The sequence below is a fragment of the Lipotes vexillifer genome, unplaced genomic scaffold, assembly GCF_000442215.2.
Source record: "Lipotes vexillifer unplaced genomic scaffold, Lipotes_vexillifer_v1.1 scaffold333, whole genome shotgun sequence".
Taxonomy (NCBI): domain Eukaryota; kingdom Metazoa; phylum Chordata; class Mammalia; order Artiodactyla; family Lipotidae; genus Lipotes; species Lipotes vexillifer.
In genome coordinates this window covers 761,386-772,850 of record NW_006790633.1, presented here as the reverse complement: position 1 = coordinate 772,850, position 11,465 = coordinate 761,386, and the positions used below count along the sequence as shown (strand labels likewise).

The 11,465-nt window shown below is 48.0% G+C and overlaps 1 protein-coding gene across 1 annotated transcript in view; it reads right to left on the bottom strand.

Moving 5' to 3' along the window:
• SCPEP1 (serine carboxypeptidase 1) overlaps positions 1–11,465 on the bottom strand; it is a 45,380-nt gene that overhangs the window by 11,801 nt on the left and 22,114 nt on the right. The window contains exons 9-14 of the mRNA XM_007463880.1: positions 7,278–7,315; positions 6,627–6,755; positions 5,932–6,025; positions 5,037–5,150; positions 1,820–1,957; positions 648–811 (exon numbers count right to left, since the gene is read on the bottom strand). Of these exons, the coding sequence (XP_007463942.1) occupies positions 648–811; positions 1,820–1,957; positions 5,037–5,150; positions 5,932–6,025; positions 6,627–6,755; positions 7,278–7,315 (677 nt within the window). The remainder of the gene's footprint in view (positions 1–647; positions 812–1,819; positions 1,958–5,036; positions 5,151–5,931; positions 6,026–6,626; positions 6,756–7,277; positions 7,316–11,465) is intronic.

Here is an 11,465-nt window from a genome sequence, read left to right as displayed (position 1 = left end):
TTCCTGCCTTTGTCTCCTTTGCAGGTAGTCTGTGTGTGTATGCGTGTACACGTGTGTGCATGTGCTTGCATGGTGGATCCATCCCTCCATAATCTCCCTCCGCCCAGGGAAAGCTACTCAGTCCACCTACAGCCTAAGGGAAAACACCGTGTTCACTAGGCAAGTGCAAGAGTGCTGCAGCCTCAGTGCCCATCTTTGCAGGTGAAGCCTCTTCTGAACTGAAGTTCCAGAGCCACTGCTCCTCACAAACACTTGTACTCTGCACTGTGCTCAGCCTTACAGACCACTGAGCTCTGCACTTGTACTCTGCACTGTGCTCAGCCTTACAGACCACTGAGCTCTGATTTCACTCCCTTAAAATGTCAGGGAAAGACAACTTCTCCCTCCCTCCCTCGGGACAAATTGTTCCTTCAGGACAAACTGTCCAGAGGAAAGTAACATTCAACTCATTTAAACAAAAGAGCAGAGGATAGAGAACCCAGCCTAAGTCTCTCAGGAGGATTTATGTTTTCAATGAAGCACAAATAGAGTTTCATTAGCGACCCCAAAACACCCCCAAACCCAATGCACTTATGAGACCAGTGCGTGTGGCTCCTCCACCCCCTACTCGAGTGGCAAATCTGGAAGAAATGCTGACCCTCTCTCACCATGTGTCCAGCTCTGAGAATCCAGTAGAAAGCCAGGTTCTTGTGGGACTTGACAAAGGCAGACGTTTCTGAAGTCTTAGGGTCACTGTGCAGGGGCTTCCACTTCAGCTGACTGAATTTGGGCAGTTCTGCCCACTTCAGTTTTCGCACCCAGGCCTCCTGACCTGGCGAGGGGGATAAAGAAGGGCCCAGCATTACGAGCTGAGTGGAGAAGAACCCAAAATCTGGGTCCATGATTCAGCATGGAATCTGCAAGCTGGGATGTACATAAAACTCACTTTGGGGTCTTGTTAAAATGCACATTCCAATGCAGTAGGTCTGGGCAGGGCCTGGGACTCTGCATTTGTGGCACTGGGTGTCCCAGCCACAGCCAGGCTGCCTGGGAGAAACCTAACAGCTGTGACTACTTTTTGCCCCTGACCCTCCCACTGCCCTACACTCTGTAGGAAGGAAATCGGGGACCTCTGGAGGTGGACGGCACTGTCAGGAGGACAGAGAAGCCACAGGGTAAGGAGATGCTGGATCACATCAGGGAGGTCGTGGAAGAAACACAGAACCTTTTCAAATCGTCCTCAGTACCCTTGGCTCCCAAGTCGCAAAAATATTCAATCATGCTGACTTTGAGGAATGCTCACACCCGCCAGACCACGTGCCTCAATTTATCTGCCAGTTCTGAGAACCTGCCTGAGCTTCTCCCTGGCCCTCCCTGAAACCAGAGGTGGGCACAGGTGGCAGCCAATGTGGAAAGGACCCCACCAAGACCATTTCCCCTGGGTCCTCATCTTTACAGGGTCAGCAGGGCTGTCTTGATTCATGCTGCAGTGCTTTACCATCCCGTGACACTGCACAAAAACGAGGTTTTCCCTCAGTTAAATGGTGCCTCTGTCCAGTGGCTAGGGAAATGTCTTCTTTTTAAATTTCGAGGTGGGCGTGGGTATTATCCTTTTCTGTAATCATACCTAAGGCCTCAAAAGCTGGACAGGCCAGGCTTCTCTGAGGGGTCACAACCTCGGGCAGCCCTACCCTCTTCAAAGAGTCAAGGTCAGGGGTGGATGCATGTAACAGGAAATGGCCTTCCTCCTGCCATTTCAATGTCAACAGTCCCCCAAGAGGCCAGTTCCCTTCCAGCTCAACCCATGACACTGCCTCCATGGGCCCCGAGTGGTTCCTACCCATGGTGTCCACGATGAGGTCAAGCTGTCCATTATACACGGTCACATTGACCCCGGCTTCCAGCAGCTCGTCCACAATGCTGATGACTGGCTTCATGAAGTCCCCCTCCATGTTCAGGAAGACGCTGGCAGCCTGGCCTGTACAAGGGGAAGGAGAAAGAGGTAGCAGCTTGGAACCTGCCAGAACAAGACGCACCTTTCAGCCCAGAGCACCCAGCACCCAAAAGTGACCACCGTGCAGCACCTAACAAAGACTGAATACACAGCTGCTTCACCAACAGGGACCAGCTGGCCCAGAAATCTGTGCCCCGAGCTGGCCACGTAGAAGGGGAGCCCAAACAGCACACGTGTCTGTTCATCCAGGTGCTTGTGATGACAGCAGACGCCATTTGTCATGAGGGATGGAATCCCAGAGAAAGCTAACACCCAAGGAAACAGGGAGCTTTAGAAAATACCCTTTGAAGGACTTCCCTGGTGGCGCAGTGGTTAAGAATCCGCCTGCCAACACAGGGGACACGGGTTCGATCCGTGGTTCGGGAAGATCACACGTGCCGTGGATCAACTAAGCCCGTACGCCACAACTACTGAGCCCACATGCCGCAACGACTGAAGCCTGCGTGCCTAGAGCCCGTGCTCCACAACAAGAGAAGTCACCACAATGAGAAGCCCACGCACCGCAATAAAGATTAGCCTCCACTCTCCACAACTAGAGAAAGCCCGCGTGCAGCAATGAAGACCCAATGCAGCCAAAAAAATAAATAAAATTAAAAAAAAAAAGAAAATACCCATTGGGCTGGTCCTCTCAGGGGACAAACTGATTTGGGGCCAGCATTAGTTTTCCTCCTTTGCTGAGTCACACCAGAGACAAGGTTTTTTTGTTTTGCTTTGTTTTTGCTTTTTCAGGGCCAAGTTTTAAGCTCTGAACCAGCAGGACTACCTTAGTAATCAACAAATCAGTCCTAAACCAATTCGGAGCTGGCCCTTGGTAAAGTCACATGGATGACTAGCCCTAGGCAAGAGAGGAGGCGGTCCGCACAGCCTTCTTGCTGGATCCCTGACCATCACTGTCATCGTATGTACTGAACAACGGCAGCAGCCATCATTGATTTTTAGTTGCCAGTCACTGTGCTAAGTAAGCACTCTGCAAGCAACATCCCATTGCCTCCTTCCTTCACCAACCCTGCGAGGTTAGGTTCTTTAGCCTGTGCAATGGCTAAAGAAAATAAGGCTCAGAGAGGCTGAGCAACATGCCCTGGGTGAAACAGCCAGTGGCAAGCTGGGACCGGAACGCAGGCCTGGCTGACTCCGAAGTATGTAGGCCTTAACTACAAACTGGACTTGGGACACTGAGGGTACCCGGAAAGGACAGTCTGTCCTTTCCAGACCCATACACAGGCACACCTGAGCCAGGGAGAGTTTGCTCTTATCAGTTTTCATCTGCAGCAAAAGTGTAGTTGGCTCGCCCGTCTAGCCACATTGGGCAGGGAGGGAGGGTCCCTATAACGAGAGAAGCTGGGGCTGGACAACACTGTCATGAAGGTAAGATGAGGGGGTTGAGCTGAAAAGATGTGCTCTTGTGAGTTTGACCTTCACCTGGCCTCCTGGGGGTGCTCACATCTCCTCCTTCTCAGCGTCCAACCTCCCATGGGTGTCTGTACCCCTTAAAGCTCTGACACCACATTCTTTTGTTTGAGCTAACTTTTCCCTCATTTCTAGAAAACTCTAAGGGACGAGGGGGAAATGAAGACAATAGGTCTAGGACGAGTCCTCTGTTGACTACGTGTTGGGAGGATGGCCGTGTCCCCTGAAGAAGCCAGGGCCAGAGCCAAGTCCCAGCCTCTCCGCCACTGTCAACGTTCTGCCCTAACAGAGGCATAGCTTTGGGGTCTCTTAGACATGAACAAAACCCTCCTCAGCTTGAGTGTTTCCCCTCCAGGAGTCTGGGAGTCCCACTTACTCATGGCTTCCCTATAAGACTGAGCAGGACTGGACAATCACAGTATCCTGAATAGAAAAGAACAGGCCATCATTTGTGTGTTCTTGGGACAGACCGTTGCATTTGAATTATGAGAAATTTCTTTGGCTCCCTGTTTTTAGTTGTGCATAATGTAGTTTGTATTATCAGTGTTACCAGGGCGATTGTTTCCTAATGCCAGAGAAGATGAATTGCAATCATCCACTGGTAGTTTATAAACTTGCTCCTAGAAGCTTACCTTACTTTCTCTAGAAAGATGAGAATGGAAGCCATCTAAGCGTAGAATTTTCCTCCATAACCTGAGTGCTTCCCTTGGTACTTCAATCAGATAAAAAAGTGTTTATTCTTTAGCATGTTACATTCTGCTCCTCAAGGAAGTGAGTGTTTCTGTGTTTGAAAGCTGATCTGAGTAAATTTCATAGGTACCATTAAAAAAAAAAAAAAAAAAAAAAAAGACTGAGCAGGAACTTAGGCTAGATTTCTACCTGGTCTCGGTCCCTGAGGACCTCAGTATTTCCCCACTATGACCTTCAGACCAGAATGCAATAGATGCCAGACCACATCTACATCAAGATGCCTGCAGAGGCCAGCCAGAGAGAGCTTCTCAAACCCTGTCCGAAAGGACCTTTGTCTGGAAGTCTCACCCATAACCAACTGTGGCCTTGGGCATGGCTTTTTTTTTTTTTTTTTTTTTTTGCGGTACGCGGGCCTCTCCCTGTTGTGGCCTCTCCCGTTGCAGAGCACAGGCTCTGGACGCGCAGGCTCTGCAGCCATGGCTCATGGGCCTAGCCGCTCCATGGCATGTGGGATCTTCCCGGACTGGGGCACGAACCCGTGTCCCCTGCATTGGCAGGTGGACTCTCAACCACTGCGCCACCAGGGAAGCCCTGGGCATGGCTTTTTTAACCTCAATTTTTTATTATGGAAAACCTCACACTGATACAAAAGTAAAGAGGAGGGTGTGATGATTCCCATGTACTCACTGCTGGCTTCCACTTTATAAAAAGTTACTTCATTTCTCTCCCCACCCACTTCCCTTACCCACCCCCGATTTTGAACCAATTTTGTCCTGTTATTTACTGTCTTTCTATGTTTGCTCATCTATCAATGTCAATACTGTTCTACCTGCAACACACTACAGCCACCACCAAAGTCCATTCAACAGATTAAGGCCTTTGAATTTCCACCTTTTTCATCCCCCCAGCTCTACAAAAGACGCTTTAATTAGGTCACACAAGTTACCTCCCCAGGAGCAATCTTCAGGAATAATTTTGAGCTTCTTTCTGATGGGACCATTCATGAGCTGACTTAAAGCATCCTGCTGTAAGTGTCTCACGTGGTGCTGGAAAAGATGAACTAAAACAAACTGGTACACGGTGAGTCAAAGGACTGGAAATAAGACCAAGAGAACCTCTTTTCTAAGCTGCCGGGGATGCTGTGTGTAAGAGGGAGGCCTGCACCTGGAAAAAGAAAAGTGTCCCCCTGATTCCCCCCAGATGGCGGGGGGGTGGGGGGAGTCAGGAACATGTTCAAAGTGGAGATGCTTTATTGGTTTTGATTGCTGCATTTGATGTACTCTGGGGCCACTGAGATTACCCAGCACGGCCAAAGGCAATCAGCTCAGCGGAATCTAGAGGCCTCCTGCAGCTTCTACGTGGCGGGAGGATACCAGGCATTCAGCACCCGCAGGGAAGACAACTCAATCCAGCCTTTAGGAGAACTGACATCGTAATTCAATGTGCAGAAGCTGGTTTCCAAACTTCAAAACACTATCTAAGTGCAAGAAGCCAGATGCAAAAGACTACCTAGTGCGTGACTCCATCTATGTGAAATGTCCTGAAATGGCAAATGTAGAGAGACAGAAAGCAGATTAGTGGTTGCCTGGGGCTGGGAGTAGGAACAGAAATTGACTGCAGACAGACATGTGGGATCTTTCTGGGGTGATGGAAATGTTCTAAAACTGGATTGTGGTGATGAGTGCACAACTCTGTAAATAAACTAAAAACCATGGAATTACACACTTAAAATGGGTGAATTTTATGGTATGTAAATTATATATCAATAAGGCTTTTTAAAAATTTGGTTTCCTCTCACACGGAGGCTGAGACAGGGTCTAGCAACTTCAAGGTCCACTCACCTATGTGGCTCTGGGTGAATTCTAGACTCGATTTCACGGTAGACGTGGGAGTCGCCTTAGTTAAGATGTTATAAAAGTTCACCCCGTCTGTGTTCTGAAATACAGAAGAAATATATTTGGCTGTTTGTTTTATTCATTCATTATCAAAGTTGCAAAACAGAACGGCACCTGGCTCTCCACCTTATCCGAGGACAGCTTTAACTCTGTACATTTGCTCGGACCAGAAAGAAACGTAGCCCTTAAGGCTCAGAGACCAGCAGTGTCAGCCCAGTCTCCTGGCATAGTGAGCAGCTCATCCGAGTGGAGCTCTGATGCCGCAGGAGGAAACCAAGGGCCTGTGTGTTAATTACCAGGGAAAACCGAGCTACGTACTCAAGTCCTCAGCCTGTGCATTCTTCCCTCCTGGCTCACTGGGGCCAAAACACTGCTACGCAAGGATCCAAACACTTGCCTCTGTGGGACATATTCTTTTTTACAGAAGCCATACCTTCAGTTAAGAGGCAGGCAAGTCTTGCAGGGTGGGTGACTTTCTGACCCTGTCTTTGCTCACTCGTCAGATTTATCGTTTAGTTTGACATCATTTCTCGACTTGTGGGCAGTCTCAGGATGGATCCCAATCCTAACAACACCAACCAAGGTCCCTTCACCCAAGGGGAAAAGCCAAGCAGGCTGGCCCCGAGCGTGTCCCCTCTTACCTGTTCAATGACCATTTCTGCTTTCCCCCACAGCTCGGTGGCCTCTTTGTAGAGTCTCTTATTTATGGCATCCAGGACTTGCTCTGCAACCCGAGACACCTCTGCCAGACCTTGGTCGTCGAGAAGAGACTAGAACGCAAAGCAAGAACTAAAAGACCCACTTTGTGAGAGACACAAATCTGGCATTGCTCCAGTTAGGGATGGGTAGCAGAAAGAGTGGCAGGAAGGAGAAAGGGGACCGTCCATATGAAAGCACAGCATTATAAATGCTGTTTATTGATGACAGAAATATAGGAAAATGGTAACTGAGTCTAAGTGATGGGTATATGGGTGTTCACCATGATCTTTCAACTTTTCTGCATATTTGAAAATGTCTGTAATAAAAAGCTGCGGGGGGGGGATTTTAAAATGTGCATTTCTTGTACCTGGAGAAATGGGATAACTGTGCTGATATTTCTTTAAATTTGTCCCCAAGGCCGGCTGTTGCTTAGGGTCTTTGATTTGATATGGATTATTTGATAAGTCCCTAAGGGGCAATGTCTACCACACAGGCAAACCCAGCTAGCTTTGTCCTTCCTTCGGACAGAGCCAGAAGAGGTCAGCTGGGCTGTTAACCACAGAAGGTGCAGAGTTGGGGACTCATCTACTTACCATGCTGTACAAGTAAGGTCCCCAGGAGAGCACTGAATCTAAAGGAGACCACATAAGAATAAAATAAGTTTGTTGTGGCTCTGTCCTCCCCACAAAATACCAAACTAGTTTTCCTTCCAAAGCAGAAAGGGAGAAGAAATGCAGTGGCTTTGGGTCTGAAGGCTCCTTAACTCACCAGGGCCCATGCAGGGCTGATGTCTCAGTGGCTGGGAGGTGGGGCGAGGCTGTGGGGGTCTTTCTGGTGACTCAGGACTAAATGCTACATTAATTTGACCTGATACTGGCGCAGCCAGTGAGTCGCCAGGGATGGCACCACAGGCAAGCAGAGCGTGTGCAGTGGAGGCTCTCATTTGCAGATTTCTAGACTTTGTGACAGCCTAAAATATTTCCCCACCTTCAGAGTTCTGCTCTGCATCCTGCCTGCTCCTCCAATTTGGGGACGCCAGCTTCCGTCAAGGAGCTAATTAAGGAGGAAGACCAATGACCTCACAACAAGTGCCTGTGCTGTAACTGCCAATCAATTCATTTCAATCCCGAAAATGTATTGAGAGTTTACTATGGGCCTAAAGCCAGGAAGGAGCTTTATAAGATATAAACATGAGTAAGACAATACCTGACTTCAAAGAGAATAGTTGGGCTTGGTTTGGACAAGTTCACAACTACCATAACACTAAGTACAGCTAGTGCCATTGAGAGATGTGCCAAAAAAGTAGCAAGGCCCACAACTTTTATTTTTTTGGCTTCTGTGATTTTTTTCTTCTGTAATTAAAAAAAAAAACTGAAGTATAGTTGATTTACATCAAGGACCACAACTTATAGAGCACATTTGAACACGTCACTCCTTTGCTTAAAAGCCTTCAATGGTTCCCCCTAAGCCCAAGTATCTCAAAGTCTGTTTCAAATAACCCCAGTTCTACAGAATGTTAACCAAAGTATTAGAAGGAAAAATGACTTGCTGGTAAAATACCTTTGGGGTTATGCAAAAGACAACACATTTTTTTTTTACTGCAGGACTTCTCAGAGCCTTTAATGTACCTGTGAACCTTGAGGAAGTGGGACCAGTATTTGGCACTTCTGAAACTTATTTGGCCATGGAGCCCTCTGCATAGCACTTCATTGGACTGGTATTCTTCAGAGCACACTCTGAGAAATGCAGGCACACCAGGTCCTTCAGGACCTAGCTGTCATTCACCTCTCCAGCTAAACCATTAAGCCTGTGCCTCAGTTTCTGTTTCTGTTGTGATTTTTTTGTTTTGTTTTTTTTTTGTGGTACGCGGGCCTGTCACTGTTGTGGCCTCTTCTGTCGTGGAGCACAGGCTCCAGACGCGCAGGCTCAGCGGCCATGGCTCACGGGCCCAGCCGCTCCGTGGCATGTGGGATCTTCCCGAACCGGGGCACGAACCCGTGTCCCCTGCATCGGCAGGCGGACTCTCAACCACTGCGCCACCAGGGAAGTCCCTCAGTTTCTTATAAAGAATCATCTGCAGTTCTCCAGTGCATCCCATTCCCTGCTTGATCTAGACCAGGGACTGACAAACTTTTTCTGAAAGAAAGAGATAAATAATAAATATTTCTGGCTTTGCAGGCCAGCTGATCTCTGTTACAACTACTCAACTCTGTTTCGGCAGCCTCCAAACAGTCAGAGGATATGTAAATAAATAGGTGTGACTGTGTCCCAGTAAAAACTTTATTTACCAAAGCAGAGTGGCAGAACAGACTTGACTTGGAGGCCGAAGTTTGCTGAACTCTGATGCGTACCTCTGATGTCCAACAGAACTTTCTGCAGTGATGGAAATGTTCTATATCTTTTTCATTTTTTCTTTTTTTTTTTCTTCCACACCGCGAGGCTTGTGGGATCGTAGTTCCCCGACCAGGGATTGAACCCGTGCCCCCTGCAGTGAAAGCAGAGTCCTAACCCACTGGACCGCCAGGGAATTCTCAAAATGTTCTGTATCTGTGTGGTCCAAAACAATAGTTAACAGCCACACGTGGCTATTGGGCACTTTGAAATTGTGGGCAGTACAAATGAAAGATGGAAAATGTTATGTATTTTAATTAATGTAAATAGTCATATGTGGCTATGGCTACCATATTGAACCGTGCAGATCTTCTTGAAGAAATGAAGCATGTCTGTGTATCTTTCCTAGCACCCAACGAAACTACTCCCTAGCAAGCAATTAATAATTGCTTATGAAAATTAACAGTTCTTCAAAAAAGAGAGCACTTCTGGGGTGGAAGAGTGATACGTAAGGTGGATCTGGAAGGAGGGATCAAGGTGGACCTGGAAGGAGGGATTACGAGCTGGGCAGGAAGATTCAAAAGGGGAGGTGGGTCACAACAAGGTGAATTCGGGAGATTTTGGCCCAGATGAACAGCACATGCAGAGCCATGAGGCTAACTTACTGGTCTCAGGGAGGAATGCAGGGTAATGGTTAAGTGCATGGATTCCAGTGCCTGCTGCCTTCATGTACATCCTGGCTTTAGCTGTGTGACTTTAGGAAGATTGCTTAACCTCTCTGAGTCTCCATTTCATCACCTCCAAAACTAGGATAATAATACCATCCATCCCATGGAGCTGTTGCAAGCATTAAGTGAAGTTAACACATGAAAAGTGTTTAGTGTTATTAACACAGCTGTGATGAGACCCTCGAAGGAAGCGTGAGGCCAGTACTGTCACTCTGAGTGAGACACCTGGCAGGAAACCTGCTGACTCCCTCACGCCTCAGGTCAAGGCTTCTGCAACATCTTGGCGTCCTCGGAAGTACATCCAGGAAGGAAACACAAAGAGCAGCCCTTTTCACAATGCGGACTGAGCTTTCAGTTCTGTCCTTCCAGCCCTGCCCTGAAGATGCCAAGAACGAGGGCAAGAAATAACCATTCCAAGCAGCTTCAGAATGTCTTGAATCCATCAGGGACATGGCTCTGTAACAAGCCAAATCTCTATCTTTTAAGGGGAAAATATTACCTTTTATAAATTATTATTTTTAAAAACCTGAGGCATCATCACACATCACAAACCATAGACATACATTTAGAAGAGTTTCGATTAACACATCCACTCATGTAACAACCACCCAACGAGAGCCTAAAAAGTTCCTTCGTGTCCCTTTCCAGCTTATTCCCCTCCCTCCTTCAGAGGCAACTTCTCTTCTGAAATCTAACTCTACAGTTTGGTTTTGCCTGTGAAAGGTCACCTTTTGTTAGGTTAGGGCAGTAGTTCCTAACTGGCGTGATTTTGTCCCCTGGGGACATTTGGCAATATGTCTGGAGATATTGCTGGTTGCCAGGCTGGGGTGGAAATACTGGCATCTAACGGGTAGAGATGCTGCTAACATCCTTCACTGCACAGGACCCCCCCCCCCCACAACAAAGAATCACATGACGCTCAAAACATCAACATTGCTGAGATTCAGAAATCCTCACTAGAGTTAACCCTACCACAGTGACTATTTCAGATGCCTGAAGCCACACCCTGGGTGTATACAATCCAAACAACTTTTATCTATACTCCCAACAAGGATGCTCAGGTTATGAAATTTCGAACCTCTGAGTTACAGGACCAGATGGTAGCGCTGCCTCACCATCAAAATGAACAGCAGGTGGGAATTTCACCCCAAATGCTCATGTTAGCGTAAGGATGGTGGACGGGATGAGATGACACACAGACTTGGGTTTGAATCCTGCCCAGGCGACTCATTGTGTGTGCCAGGGGGCAAATTCCATCATCTTTCTAAGTCTCTAGAATGTCTTCAACTGTAAAATTTGATTCTTCTGTTGTGAAAATCAAATAAGAGACCTCGGTTCAGCCTGTAGCAGTCCATGGTAGGTGCTCTATAAATGAGTTCTCACCCCCAAACTTCTTGGAATACTCCTGGAGCAAACACTTTCTGTGCTGACTTTTTCAAGGACCCAGAGAATTCCATTGCCTTGTTTTTTTTGTTTATTTTTGGTGGCACGCGGGCCTCTCACTGTTGTGTCCTCTCCCATTGCGGACAACAGGCTCCGGACGCGCAGGCCCAGCGGCCATGGCTCACGGGCCCAGCCGCTCAGCGGCACGTGGGATCTTCCCGGACTGGGGCACGAACCTGTGTTCCCCGCATCGGCAGGCGGACTCTCAACCACTGCGCCACCAGGGAAGCCCTGCCTTGTTCTTTGATCTAGACACCACAGCCCAAAGTCTCGAAGGGT